General features: G+C 38.8%; 1 protein-coding gene and 1 pseudogene across 1 annotated transcript; both read right to left on the minus strand.

Annotated features, from left to right (window-relative positions):
* Positions 1–6,295: 6,295 nt before the first annotated feature.
* LOC122665914 (crocetin glucosyltransferase, chloroplastic-like) lies at positions 6,296–9,964 on the minus strand. The gene is made up of 4 exons (XM_043862043.1): positions 9,911–9,964; positions 8,196–8,776; positions 6,433–6,604; positions 6,296–6,307 (listed from the first exon to the last, which is right to left on the minus strand). The coding sequence occupies exons 1-4, from the start codon at positions 9,962–9,964 to the stop codon at positions 6,296–6,298; spliced, it is 819 nt and encodes a 272-aa protein (XP_043717978.1).
* A 3,268-nt stretch (positions 9,965–13,232) lies between these two features.
* On the minus strand, positions 13,233–14,347 carry LOC122665915 (annotated as a pseudogene).
* Positions 14,348–16,032: the final 1,685 nt, after the last annotated feature.

Here is a 16,032-nt window from a genome sequence, read left to right on the forward strand (position 1 = left end):
CAGAGTCAGTCCGTCAACGTGTGGGCCCCACTCCAGAAAACAAATCTATATGGTTGAGAATTTTTGTAACCATTGTCATCGGACGGTCAAGATATTTTAGTTAGGTAATTTTCTAATAGTTTTCTCATCGGTTTCCACGAGAAAATGACATTGTCATTGGCAAATCGTCCACTTTCCCACACATTACAAAGTTAAGAAAAGTTTAATTCGGTTATTGGGGCTAATGTATCTTGTGCCCCAAAAGTCACCAATAGAATCAAGAAGAGAGGGTAGCGTGTAAATAGTACGTAACGGTTCCTATCCGGCGCAACTGTTGATAAAGTAGTTGATGCTTCCACTGGAAATTGTAACGTATCGGCCGGCCATGCACCACCAACCCAAAACTGAAGAAAAATAAAAAGGCAAAAGTTCTCCTTTTGGTTTAGTAGGTCATAGTATAGCATTTATTAGTTATAAATAGATGAAGATCGAATCCATGCAAGTTGCTTTCTTCTTTTTGGGTACCTTGCAAGTCGTTGGAGCCTAGGGATTTATGAGAGAAAGGAAGACTAAAGATTTCGATCACGTTAGATATATTAAAAATGATGATGGTAGAGTATTAGTAAGGGATGAGGACATTAAAGATAGATGGAAGACGAATTTCTACAGCCTACTTAATGAAGATTTTTTGGGTAATATGCCCCTAAAAGGTTGTATTACTCATCCTGACACCATATTGTGTAGCTATATACGCAAAATTAGGGTAACTAAGGTAAAAGAAGCTTTAAGAAAGACGAAAGTAAGCAAAACTCCAGGCCCAGATGAGGTCCCAATAGAGGTGGAGAAGGGCCTAGGGATTTGTGTTTTATCTTGACTAACCAAGTTGTTTAGCAAGATTATAAGTTCAAAGAAAATGACAAATTAATGAAGGAGAAGCATTGTCGTCCCAATTTACAAAAATGAAACGATGAAGTTATGGGAGAGGATTATTGAAACCCACTGTCGATAGAGGAATACCTCTCAAACTTAGATAAAAATAAATAATTTTAAAACTAGATATGTAATATGTTTATGAGTTTTCATTTTTCTCTTATATCATTTTCGTGGGTACCTATAAAGTATCTTCGTCCTCCTATCTGTCTCTCTTCTCTTACCCAATTTTTTTTTTTTTTTTTTCATTTTATTTTGCAGTACAAATATAGAGGTAATAGTAATACTCTTTGTGGGAAGTGAAAATATAAAATTTTTTTTAAAAATAAAGGGATGGATAGAGTTACCTTGACTTTTTGATCACTTGAAAACATTTGTTAGTACTTAAATTTTGTGGGTTTTGTCCATTTAATTACGTGTTAATTTTCAATTTAATTTGGTAATTTCACAAGATAGGATAATGCATTAACAATTATTTGAAAGAAAAAAAAAAAAAAAGAATTGTTGAAAAATGGGTTAAAAGAAAAATGGGTAAAAACCCTATACATAATGAATTGTCTCCTTAAAATGAGATGGGCCACAAACATTTGTTAGTACTGAAATTTTGTCGACAATGTAGTTGTTAAGGACTTTTACATAGGCAAATTTTGTTCTTTACGCTATTCTCTGTGCCACAGCGCAGGCTGCGTCAGGCACATGGGGATGGGCGCAATGACCACCCTGCCACCCTGCACAGGCTGCCCATGTGCCTGGGCGCAACCTATGCTGCGGCACAGAGAACATTCTCCCTTAATAATAATAGGGTAAAAGATTTCTACTTGGTCGCATGGTTCTACACTAACGTTTGGGCCAATAGGGGAGCACACCTGGGTATCTACCCAGGGGGTAGAGGCGTCATCTCACAGTGCCCTGTGAGAGGTCATAGGAAACACCACCAAGTACAGATCTTTTACCCTAATAAAAAGGTTTCATCTAAAAAGACGAAGGGAAATTATTCTATGACCTGCTAGGGGAGGGTATGTTAGCACCTGCTATCCATGTCTCTCATCCTCACATGAAATGACCTCCATTCTGTCCAACGTTTTGAAAATTAGAATTGGATAGGTTGATTTTGTCGATCCCAATTCTGGGCGCTTCAGAGCAGCCGATTCTAGGGTTTTTTGGGATTGAATCATTGGGTTTCAGATCCAAGGGGCCAGTTTCTGGATTTCTAGGACTAATTCCAAGTTCAAATTGGAATTAACAGATACTGATTCGATCTATGATTCCAAGTTTAAAATCCTTAGTTTCATTGCATCTCATTGGTACGTTCCTCTATATCATTTGTTGAAAGAACCCTCTCTCAAAGCTAAATTATAAATGGGAGGGGGATTCCTCCCAGACTGCATGACCCTTATACCAGTACGGGAGTCAATGAGAATGTGTGCAAGGACATCCAACAAGGTTAGGATTTTTCATTTCATGAGGGGGGGCAATCATTTCATCCTTCTTGTGTTTGTGCACAGGCTCCGCACAGCCTTGGCAGCCTTCTTTTCCCATTATAAATTAACCCCCTTCCAAAAATTTAAAAAAAATGATAAATCCATATTATTTTAGAGAAAAATTCCCTGTCTACATGCAAATATGCAATTCAAGTGATTGGATGGATGTAGGTACTGCACTTGCAGAGCATATACAACAAAAGTGAAAAATTTTGTTGGTTAAGAAGAGTGAGAGAATATTAGGAGGGTAGCTTAATTGTTACAATCAATAAATTGATCAAACTATAGTTAGGAGTTTGGACTACTTGTGCTTTAATTTTTATATATTTGGGGAAGATTCTATCTGAAACCAAAAAAAAATTAAAAAAGCATCCGCAAAGGGTGGCAAGCAAGTCAAAACTCAAAAATTAAAGAGAGTGGCTTTACTGGAAGTATAAGATTTTAATAATTATATGATCTCTTAGGTATTAATCAATTACATTGTCTGGTTCTGGTTAGAAGATTTGAAACGCTTTTTAACTATATCAGACTGATCGAGACTTGATGATCATTTCTAATTTGTTTTTGTTTTTATTTTTATTAGTTTTTATTGAGGAGGAATTAGTGGAGGAGAAGTGTCCAAGACGAAATCGTTTTTATTAGCTTCGTGGAAACGACAGCCCCTGTGCATATGAAGCCATCTCTCTCTTTCTCTCTAAAGATAATTTTAATGCTGGCCTGTGGCCGGTTGAAGCAGGGGTGTCAACCGGTCAGGTTCGGATGGTTTCGGTCGGGTTTAATCGATTTTCAGCAATTTAAGGCCTTAAATAGGTAATCGACCTCGTAAGCCAGGGCATAGACACATTTCTATTCAGCCAGTAAATGAGCTAATTGACTAATCAGGCTATGAACGGTCTTTGAACAGACTATAATATGGCTAAATGGACTTAAAAAGACTAATTAGACTGTAAATGGTCAGCTATATCTAACGGTCACAGTATTCAATCGGTCCCTTTCGGATGACTATTGGGCCGATTACCTTGCACTCTATTCTTAATTAGTAGTTGTTTGAGCTTGACATGTTTAGTAATCGGTTGGGTTCGTCTTGAGCTTCAACTGATCGATTAAGATTGGGTCTATCAATGCTGGACAATGACACCTCGAGGTTGTAGTTTTCAAAAATCGAGATCAAATTGATTAGATCGATCAATTTGGATTTAGAATTGGCCGAGGCTGATCCTGATTCTGGCCTGATACAGCTTAGGCAACCTCTTCCAAAACAAGGGTTAAGGCATATTCATATAGATGCATCATCGATCCGGCCAGAACCAATCTAGATCTCGATTCTGAGTTTTTAAACTCTGGCCCGTTCTGATGCACCACTCCAAACTAAGAAAGGGAATTGATTTGGATGCTAATCCAACGAACATTAAGCATTGGTGGGTGAAACTAAGTAAGATAACAACCAGGAGATTTGAACTTGAGACCTCCCGGTGAACTGTGGTGCGTTTCAGTGAACATGGGCATGAAACGCACCACAGTTCACCAACTGCATTAGGCAGCTATTGTTAGCACAAGATTAGCTAACCTCACGAATCTTTGATTCTATGAGGAAGTTTTTGTGGTAAGGAACCTTCCACCAGGCATGCATCTTCGTGGGTGAGGTTTGGAGAGTGAGAAGGTTAATAAAGAAAGAAAGAAACAAAGAAAAATTAGAATTTTGGGTTTGAATGAAGGATCTTTATTGCCCTACTGTGCACACATGGGCGGTGCCCCAGTCGCATGATGCGCACTTGACCGCCTCCAGTATTGAGGGCGATAATTTTCCTAGAATGAAGCGAAGTTGACGCTTCACCCTACACGTGCCAACACAGCACTCAAAGGAGTTTCTTTTAGTCCCCACTGTTTCCCACTTTTGACAGTTCATATTTCTCAAGCCATTCACCGACAGTGGAATGGTTTTGTGGTGCTTCATGGGGAAAAGGATTCTCTCATGGTGTGGCGAAATGATCATCCCACCCTTGATTTTGCTGTTGTTTAACAGGGACTGAACGGTCCAGCTCCCGTTACGGCTGAACAGGAGCTAGGACTTTCATGGGGAGGCTGTTTTCCTACTTGAACGGTCGAACCCGCAACCATTGGCTTACAATGGAGCAACATTATCGTTGCACCGAGATCATCCCTAGATCATCCCTTTATTCATAAATAATAAAAAAAAAAAAGTCAAATTAAGGGTAAAATCATCCGATACGATTGATTTGCATCGATATCATCAACCGAGATTAATATAGATCCCGATACCCATTGTTAAAGTCAGTGAATTATTTTTGGGAGCAATGGATACTAAGTGCAATCTTGTGTAAGGCCTCAGCTTGACATAAAGGGTGATAAAATGTTACCATGGTAAACATGACGGTTCAGGTTAGAGATGTTAATCCGCCGTTTGGTAGAGTTTTAGTCAGGCTGAATCGGTTTTGGGGTGAGAAGGGTTGAATTTGAAACCAAACCAATAAGAGAATGTGTTGATTTCGGTTCAATTTGAATTCGGTTTATTTCAGTTTTCTCTTATCGGGTTGTTATCAGTTTGATATCAAATTTGGTCCGGTTTAGGTTCGATTTGCCATGTATATATACATAATTATGGGGGAACAATATGTTCTTTTAATGGTTTTTGGGTTGTTATCGATTTCTTATTGGTTCGAATTCTATTTGGCTCCGATTATCCATGTTTGGTGTAATTTTCAATTGATCCGATGCAATCTGATTTTCAACCGGTTCCATACTAAAACAAACCAAAGCCGACTGAATAAAGAATCAATTCAGTTTAGTTTTGGCTTTTTCGGTTGATTTCGATGGGTTCAACCAATTCAATTTAGGGTTTGACACCCCTAGTTCAAGTACCATCCCGTAAGACTATAGACTTAGGGAGGCTGGATCAGGTTCGTATGAGAACCATTCTCATACACCTAAGGGCGTGTTTGGTTCGGTGAACCAACTGGTGATTGCATTGATATTGGTGAGGAACCAATTGGTGTTGCACCAATGGATCCATTGTCCTGACAGATTAACTGTTTGGTTACCCTAAGTCTGTTAGTTGAATCATCCTGAAAAATTGTTTGGTTACCCTGAGTTTATCAGTTGGATTCTACTTGGATTTATATGAAAAACTGTTTGATTTCCTTGATTCTATCAGTTGGATTCAGATTGAATCTGTATGAAAAACTGTTTGGTTCAGATAGATCCTATCATCACATTGGCTACTCTATGGCTAGAAAATGAAACAATTATGAAGAAATTTGCATACATTTAATCTTGAATTAAAATGACAGATAATAGAGTTCATATCCAATAATTATCATTATCATCCATTACATGAATAAAATATAATTAAAAAGAATCCTATAATATACGAAACGGTCCCAATATTTTGTAGCAAAGGAGTTTGGGCCTTGGTGGATTCGAACCACCATACCCTTGGAACATGCTCATGTTCCAAGTGCTCTACCAATTTGAGCTAAAGACCCATCAAGTAGACAAGAATAACCAGTTTTTTCCCACATTCAATTAGCATAAAAAAGCTTAGTTTGTAGATCATATTAGTTTTCACTCCTTACAGCTACAAAAGACAAAGGCCTAATCTTAATTGAATGATCATTGCTGAAAAACAAACCTTTGACTAATCAATAAACATGATAATAGTGAACGCCTGTACTGTATACAACTCACAAAGTTATTAAAATCCTAATGATAAAAAGGTTCTCATCCAGTGCTCTGAGAACTTCAGGTAGGCTCAATGAAACATTATGTTGGGAGAGAAGGTTTTCCAATGAACTTCAGGTAGGCTCAATGAAAAACAAGGAAAACTATCAACATCCTTTGCTTTTTAAATTTTTGTCTTCAGACCTTCAAACCCAACAAGCATACCATTATCTAGTCTTCTACAAACAGCAAAATAGCATTAGTTTCTCAAGAAAATTAAACATATTCTCGGTGCTAAATTGTGACTGGAATGGAACCATTAAATGTTGGGTTTTCCGAAACATCTGAGTGCACAAATACTCACCTTACAGCCATCATTGGAAAGAGAATATGTAAGATCATTAAGTGAAAGCCTACATTGATCCCATCCAGTCTTCTTGTTGAAAAGCTGTACACCAACCTCTGCACATCCTTTCCAAGGGCTTTTCATAGAAGTCAAAATCTTGATGACGTTTGCATAATGAAGCAGCAACATTCTAAAAAAGAAGCAACTCTTTTAAGTCTTCAACATGAGTAGTGTAAGTAGGTCAGTAACTAAAACATGAATATAGAATAGAACCTTGCATTTAGAATCATGGCAACTATACAGTAGCCCCATGGTAAGAAGAAGATAAGCTTCTAAAAAGCTTGAATTAAAGTAGGCGACAGTAACAAATGCAATAAGTTCATTGGGGCAATCAAGTTAGTCATCAAGGAGGAGGTCATATGCCACTTGGCATATCTTTACAGTTGGGTTCTTCTACACTACATAATGAGAAACAATAGAGACGTACATGAGGGAACATGTATAAGACAGTCACATATGGATTTAACCTAGAAAGATCACTCAAAAATTACAAACTAAAATGATCCAAATATCACCCAAAAGCAAATAATTATATTTTCTAACACTCTACCCCTCCATTACCTAACAAGTTCCCTATATTTATGCAATCCAAACTGCATTTTGAACTATGGAGAGGAACAAACTTACACATTTCTCCACAAAGAAAAGGTAAATTTTGAAGGTTTTGAGAAGATACAGTAGCTCTAAAGTTACACCCAAGAAGCCTTAAAAACAAAGACCCAACAAAATTGCTTGGAGAACAACACATTCTTCTCCCAACCTACAAAGTTATTCCCTTAACTAACATTCCCTTGCAAATCAAATATGGTTTTACACACCCAGAACCAAGAAATTGGGAAGACAAGCCTTCTACCCTCTTATTAATACCTAATTTGTAGTGAAGTGATTCAAAGAATCAAAAGCAAGAAGCTTAACCACTTCTCTTTGTCTCTCTACCCTTCCTTCCTAGTCCCTCTAGATTTGGCCCACAACTTGGTGTTTTATCCAATTTAGGCCTCCTATGCTATCTTGTCTGCTACTCTCTCTCTCTCTCTCTCTCTCTCTCTCCACCTGGTACTATTCCATTTTCCAACTCACCTTACCAGCTAGAAAACCAAGCTCACCACTCTACTATTTTCCTTTCATCATCAACCTTCCTATTCATTACCAACGTGCTCTCAAGAAAACCATTTTAAGCCTAACCAAGAACTGAATGCAAAGAAAGTATGGAGCTATTCTCTATCCTGTCTCTCCAAATTTCTCTCACATTCTTTCCTTACTAGGAAGAAAAAGAAAAAGGAACTCACTGTAAGGTGACAGAGGATGGAATAAGTAAGTTAATTTGCTGATCTTGGTACTGTAGAGGGGAATTTGAAAAAGAGGGGGTGGAATTATTTGTAGCAGTATCAGAACATGAGTCTGGCGTACTGCATGGGAGCATTGGAGTAAAAATTATACTTCTTAGCCACATTAGGTAGAGCAGAGAGAATCAGAGACATAGATTATGCAGTGGACAAGTGTCGAACTTGAGAATTTCTTCCCAAGAATACCTCAGGCATTGCTACCTCATTAAAAAAGATCTCATAGATTGCACAGCTACCTCATTGGAGATTGGATAAAATCTTCATCAGAGATTGCACATATCAGATGTACCATTAGAAGAAGGAAAAAAAATTGAGAACAATCAGAACCAAACACGTACAATCCAATTTTATTTTAATTTTAAAAAAAAAAACCCTAACCTGCAATTTGCAATAACCCACAAGAATGGTCGGCGACTTTGCAATAACCCATTAGCAATGGCTTCCATTTGCCGGTTGGGTAGCTCAGCAACGCTTCCAAAACCAACATAAACCACAGAAGAATTTGGCTTTGAGTTCAACCATTCGATATAATCCTTTGAGCCCTTAAATAGATCTGCTCCAAAGGGTTTATCAGATGGGTCTTTGCCATCTAAGTATGCCGAAGGAATTAAAGGCCCAATAGCGACCAAATTAAGCTTTTCAATAGCTTTTAATCCTTGGGGTTCCAAGGCATCAAAGGTGTTCATAAGAACTCGTGGCTTGGTTTCTTGTTCCAAGGTCTCAAACTGTTGTTTGAATGTCTTGAGGGCAAAAGCATAAGGGTTTGATGGGAGGAAGAAAGAAGGAAGATCTCGACAGATGAGTGATGGAAGCCTAGGTAGCTCAATAGAATAAGAGGGATCACTTCTATTGGCAATTAGATCACTATAGCCATTGAAATAGTAGTAGTAGATGTCAAGAAAAGTTGCTGGTTGAATCCATAGAAGAGCCGAAGGGACATGTAGCTTGCGTGCAATCTTCTAAATGCAAATCCATACTGATTTAAGACATTAACCCAAATACCAAGGGCTCAGAAAATATCAAATATTTCAAACCTAGGTCTATTTTCTGGTTAAATTCACAGGAAGATCAGATAAACACATCAAAGTAAGGCAAATAAACAAATCAAGGTGACAAACAAACATTAACAATACAAAGACCCCCCAAAAAAAAAAAACAGAAACTTAAGGGCCACTTACTTCGCCTTCACAAAATCTTAACTGCACCCGAAACTGTAGAAACTTGAACTCCAAGCTTCAAAGGGGAGAGAAAGAACCTGAGAATTAGAGAATAAAACAACAAAATAAATGTGAACCAAACAAAATAACAAACCCACGAGAACATATCCAATTTTAGTCTCTGATTCAGGGGAGGTAAAAAAATAACCCTACAATTCCAACTCATTTTATCATGACAAGACTTAATTGCTAACAACCCAAAACAAACTCCATTTCTTCCAAAATAAAAACCTCACCACCACCAAAAACAAACTCAAATTACTTTTGACCAAAGCCCTAAGAACCAAAACCGGAATTAGAAAACAACAAATGAACGAAGGGAAACCCACAATCCACAACAGAGAAGCAAAAAGAAACCATCGAACCACCGTAAATGCTATTCATATTTCAATGGTCACTCGTTAAACGGCACTTTTGGTGTTGCCCGTGACAAAGACGATCAGAAGTCTGTAAAAAATAAAACTTCAATGGCTGCGGCAAATGACTCTTGAAAATCTTGCTTGCCACTTCTCTAATTCTCCATACACTCGATACCGAGTCTCCATCAATCTATTCTATACAGTTCAGAGAGACAGAGAGATACTTCTCAGTTCCCACGGGATTTCTTCCACTTTATGGTTATGTTTTTGAATCAGGTATGGTGAAAGTTTTATCTCTCCATGGAAAACCCAGATCTGACTTGCAATTTCAACATTCGAAACTCAGAACCTGCTAGGGTTAAACCCTAGGTATACATAAACAAAGATAGAGAAAGCGGGAGAGAGAGAGAGAGTGATAACGAGCAATAGATAGACAGAGAGGGAGAGAGAGATACAGAGATGGAGAAAGATAACGACAGAGAGAGAGAGAGAGGGGTCCGGTTAGTCGTGATCTTACCTTTAAGACGAACAGTTCGTAGTTGCCGGTTCCACCGTTCTCTTCCCTTCGCATGGACGAACAGTCGAGAGCCGAGGGTTGGGGTTCTTCCGCCCGATAGCTTGGGGATCAAAGTAGATTCAGAGAAAAAAAAATGGTATTTATACTAGGTTTACATTTTGTTGAATCAAGTAGAATCATGTGGATCCATGAATCCGAATCCGTTCATCATCAATTTGAACCAAACAGTTTTTATAATTTAAATTCATGAATCTATTGATACATCACCGGTTGGTTTGCCCAACCAAACACGTCCTAAGGGCGCACAAATGGAATCCAAGAGAGTGAGCGGATTCCATCTGTACGCCCTTAAGGCGCGTTTGGTTGAAGGTGTCGTAGGAGTCGGATTCTTAAATTGGATCGGGTTCTTAAAAATCTGGTTCATGTGGATTTGGTTTCTGATAAAAAACTTGTTTGGTTACCCAAAATCTATCAAGTGGAATCCAGCTGAAAAACTGTTTGGTTGTTTTGGTTCTGTCAAGTAGAATCCGGCTGAATCCATATGTAAGACAGTTTGGTTACCCTGAGTCTGTCAGTTGGATTCTACTTGAATTTTGTCTGGAAAAATATTTTAACCTTGTTTTGTTATACAACATATGCATACATTTAATATAACTTTATAAAAAATAAGATAATCAAAAAATTGGATTAAAATTCTCAAAAGAAAGTCTTTCCCAATTTTTCATGTGTCTATAAAAATTACAAAATTAGCACTAATTGGTGTTATGTTACTTCAACAAAGCAAAACTCATAGTACGGGCATTTTCAAACAACAGAGATCTCTACATATGGTAAAAAAATCCATATCCATTTAATTTAAGTACATACATATAAATTTTTTGTGAAATTTCAAAGAGGTCATTAAATTTGGGTTCTTGTGTGGATTAGTGTCATAACTGACTATGCTATGAACAGTTGAATAAAAAGGCCTTGGTGGATTCGAACCACCATCCCTGGAACATGCGCATGTTCCAAGTGCTCTACCAATTTGAACTAAAGACCCATCAAGTGGAGCTTGGAATTTATAAATAACTAAAAGAAAAGAAAAGACTAACAAAAAACAAATCCTATGCATCCACCATACTCATTCAAAGCCTTTCCAAGTTTTCCCCAATTCTAAATTGAAACCCGCAGATCACAAGAACCATTGGTCCAGTAAGTCCAAAAATGAAGAGAGAGCAGCCACTTACATTAAAAGAGAAAAAAGAAAAGGGCGAAAACTACTATTATTAGGTACCTAGAATAAACCATGGATCTATTTAAATATTGAAAAGGAAATGTAAACATAGCCACGGTGAAAGGACTCACAGTAATGTAGAATAGCCAGGCTGCAACCAATTCTACAGGAGGATCATAAACTCTTCAATGAAGAAGAGCATCCACAGGGCCAAGTTCTAGGCTAGATCCCCACAACAACATCCAGCAATTTAAGAGTAATCAGAGTGAAAGGATGAAGTAAGGTACTAAAACTGAGCATAATTAAGCACAATCAATCTTTTTTCACAAGCAAAGAGGACAGAAGAGCCTTTGAAGCCAAAATAAACCCAAGTGAAGTCTTGCCCTGTTTCACTATCCTATGATTTTCAATCAAATTTACACAGTTCAAGCCATGATTCAAACATTCAATAAAACAAAAGGCTTTTCACCCAAGCAATTCCCCTTAAGCTCTAGCTTTCTAATCCCTCTTTTGTCCTTCTTTTTATAAGCCCCTCTCTGTCAACTTCAGTCCTTCTCTCTCAGATATCTCTTTGATCTCCTCTCTTTAATTTACCTCTCTCCTTATACACCACTCACTTCCTCCTTATACCTCTCTCCTTGTACCATTCTTCTGCTTTTCTTTGTAAGAGTGATGGTTGTGTGAGCTTTGAGCCACCAGTCTCACTAACAGAAAGTTCTCTTACAAGCTTACAGAAAAAAACAAAGAAGGAAACTGATGGGTCTTTGGAAACTATTAACCATGGAAGTATTTTCTAAAAAGTGGGATCCATAGTGAATATTGCTGTGAGAACTGATAGAAATGTTCTTGTTTTTCCAATACTGATGGCCAGGGCAAAATTTGGCTCAAAAGGTTTATCAACTAGAGGAATCTAGCTGAGTGATATCTTATCAAAATTGTCTTTGTCTCTCCCTGTCATCCAAAGGAACAGAAACAAAAATTATTCTCTCATTATAGAAAGATTGTGTCTATAGCATCCTTTTGAACCAATACTATTCTGATTCTCATCAAGTTTCTGTCACATTGTTTAAGAAACTTAAGGATTTTTATGTCAGAGAACAGGAATTGAGTTGGTTTCACTCTGCTAGACTTAAGTACAGATATGAATACATATGGATGATCAATATGTTCATACTTGAAACAAGAATATATAATTAGCCTTTTGTATGCAATGAAACATCCAATGACTCATTGTGAATGAAAGCATAGACAAGGAAGTGTGGCCCTCCAACTACATAACTGTACCCAAGAAATCTCACAAGATTGATATGTTGCACACTAGCAATGACTGCAACCCCTGCCATTCTACTTAGTTGGATCACAGCCATGCAACTTAACCCATTTAAACTTCACGAGAACTTTCCAAAGAAAAACTAGGGAGGTAACATCAGAACAGAACCTCAATAGTAACAAAACCATTAAATTTGTTGCATGTTATTACCAAGGGCCCCCTTTAATGGCTCCTCCCCAATATGCCGCTCCACCACCAATGGCAGAACGAGGATGCCTCGAAGCACGGCGGGGATATGTGGGAGGGTGGGGCTGCATAGGAGGGATGGGGCAGTATGTGAGAGAGAGAAAAGGGAGGATATGCTGGAGGGTGGCGATGTGGGGGAAAGGTCGTAGTGCGAGAGAGAAGCTTACTGCGAGGAGGAGATGACTTGCAGGTTTTTCTAACGGAGAAGATGAACTTTTGCATTTAGATGTAAGGGTATTATTATAGGGAGTTCACCCTGTGGTAAGGGTAATTTCACCGTTATAAAAGAATTAACAGTAATTTAACTGCACAGTGGACTAAGTTGAAATAAAAACAAAAAATAAGGGTAGTCTGTGATATTTTTCCAAAGTTTGGTATGTCCGTGATATTTCATATACTTAGGGGAGGGTGTCCGTAAAATTTGCCCTTTTATTTTTTTATTTTTTTTTATTCTGTTCATATATTGCGTTCCAAACATAGCTTTAGGGAAATAAAAAAGTATTATCCGATAAAATGGGGTAGGAAAATCAAGATTATATATCCCATACAACGATCTATTAAGAGGTTTTTGCAATGGTTACGCTTACATATCATCTAATTCTTGGACCAGTAAAGTCCCCTTCACCAGCTGATGCGAGATTGACCACTAAAGCCAATGCATTACTTGTCATGTAAGTGACATTCAAAACACTATTATAGATGAGAGATTTCACGACCCTCCCTTTATTACCACCATTGAAGCCATCCAAGCACGTATCCTCACCAGTCAAGGCAGGCATTCACTCATGTCTCAACGTTCTCTATCTGCCTATCAAACGTTCTAGACTTCAAGCTCCTTAGTTCTCCAAGCGATTTGTAAAGGTTATCCAGCGAGTCATGGAAGCATTCGATGCAATCTAAGAGAGCCATTCGCTGCATCCCTCTTAAAACCCTATTTTGCTTCTGGTTGATCCAAGTACTGAGTAACCTTTTTAGCCTCTCCCACTGTGACTAATACAGCAGCTCGTGGCCATCTACGAGGGTCTCTTTTTGCCGAATTAGAAAAGCGTGATAGTGAATTGATGCAGAGATCTTTGTACCGAGTCACATTACATGCTTCTTTGACATAGTCATCTCCGCATCTATTGGACCAAGCTATGGCTCGCGAGTGCAAGGAATGTACATGTACATGAGTGTCAGTGAACAACTCACAGCCGTTCAGATGGAACGCAAGGAGGAAGGAAACAAAGAAGTGTGGAAGGAAGGAAAAGACATAATTGATTCTGATTCTTTGCAGTTGGAAAGAGCTTCTATTGTGTTGACTATATATGGCTTCATATGAGCTCTAAGAACCATAAAGAGTTTGAAATAAAAGGGTTTGGAGTTTGGGGTAGCTAAGAATTGGTGGCTTTTTTTAATTTGCAGGTGAGGTTCTACAGAGGCAAGAAAATGGTGACCGTAATAATGAGGAGGAAATTAATTTTGGAGGGGAGAGTGAGGGATTGGAATAAATAGGTGAGGGTCAGGATATGATATGTTATATAAGATTTGAATGTGCAGGTGAGTACCTTGTGAAGTTCAGACAGAAATTTAGAACATGCGAGAGAGAGAGAGAGCTGTTCCAATTTCCAAGTCGCTTCCTCCTCAATTTGGATCCTCTTATTGAGAGAAAGATCCCTATGCACGATATACTTACCTTTCTCAGTTTATTATCACATGTGTTCATTTGTCCGAATGGGAAGGGCTGTAACCAAGGAAAACACAAGCATTGGACCGGTAATCCATCTTATGACGACGGTTATATGGCCATAAATAGGGAAAACACAAACACCCAAAGACTTTTAAAAATCCATAGTCTGGTGACTTGTGAAACACCAATTGGAATGGAGAAATACCAAGGGAAACAGAGGAGGGCATTCTATTAATTAGGAAGACAGCCGTTTCATAGGCGAAATGCCAATATTTTTGAGGCACAGACCCATGAGCAAGCAGGGTGAGACCGGTTTCAACAATATGTCTATGCCGTCGCTCAACCAAACCTTGGTGCTCATGGGTATGTGGAGCAGAAAGATGATGGATTATTCCAAGTTTTGAAAAATAGGTGGGGCGAGACTGAAATTCCCCACCCCAGTCAGACAGCAGGGCTTTTATTTTTCTTCCAAACAATCGTTCAACCATGGCTTGAAACTGAGGGGAAATCTCAAATGCATTTGATTTGCGGATTAGTGGATGAAACCATATGAATTTGGTATTATCATCCACAAATATCACATAATAACGGTGATTGGATATTGACGGGGTGGGTGATGGTCCCCATGCATCAGTGAAAATTAAATCTAATGGAAATGTACTTTTGCTACTAGATAAAGGAAGAGAGTCGCCTGGCTTTGCCAAGTTGGCAAGCCTTACAAAGAGAATTTAAACCAGATGCATCAAAATTTAAATTATTATTCCGAAGCATTTGTTTAAGAAGTTGTTGGTGTGGGTGCCCAAGACGATTATGCCAAAGGACAAGAGAACTCCGAACAGCTGAATGCGCAAAAGGAGAGGCAGGTGGGTGAAGTTGATAAAGACCATTCTTACTCGGTCCGGACAGCAGGGTTTCCTTGGTTACCTGATCCTTCACAAGAAAGTGAGACGGGTGAAACTCAAAGAAAACATTATTATCTTGGGTGAATTTCTGAACAGATAATAAAGATTTAGAAAGCGAGGGGACATGTAAAATATTATGTAAATAAAAAGCACGAGATGACAGTGAAGGAAGGGAAGAAGAACCAATATGAGATATCTGTAACCCTTACCATTACCCACATGCAATTGATCCATACCATTGTATTCATCATAGTGAGAAAGGGCATTAAGATCTGGAGTTACATGGTGAGATGCACCAGTGTCAGGGTACCAAGGTAAGGCTGTAGATGGGTGAGGGGTGGGTAATATGGGAGGGTTTGGATGAGAATAGGTGGGATAAGGGGCTGTCGGGTTTGGGTAGGTGTGATGGGCTGTTGAGGTTGGAGTGGCAAAAGGGTAGGGTGAAGCATTAGGAAAGGCTGGGATTGGGCGGTAGAAGCACCTATCTGTTGAATGATTGGTGCGCCTATACAGAACGAGCACCAAAACCAGCCATACCCTGTGGGAGGACCACGGCCATGCCCAGTACCACGGCCTCCACGCCCACCACGGCTTGGTGGAGAGGATACGGAGGATGGGGAGGAATTGGATCGTTGCATAGTATTTGCAGTCATAGTTGTTGAAGAAGCGGTAGCCTCGGTGAGTGCCTTAGTTGACTTCTCTAAGGCCTTCAATTGACTACTATATTGGTCCTGACTTGGCCTTGCTGATCAATCACACAGAAGCCATCTATTTCCTCGGTTCTGTACGCACGGTTGGGCTGTTTGAAGCCTGCTGCTC

This window comes from Telopea speciosissima, chromosome 6 (genome assembly GCF_018873765.1).
Source record: "Telopea speciosissima isolate NSW1024214 ecotype Mountain lineage chromosome 6, Tspe_v1, whole genome shotgun sequence".
NCBI classification, from domain to species: domain Eukaryota; kingdom Viridiplantae; phylum Streptophyta; class Magnoliopsida; order Proteales; family Proteaceae; genus Telopea; species Telopea speciosissima.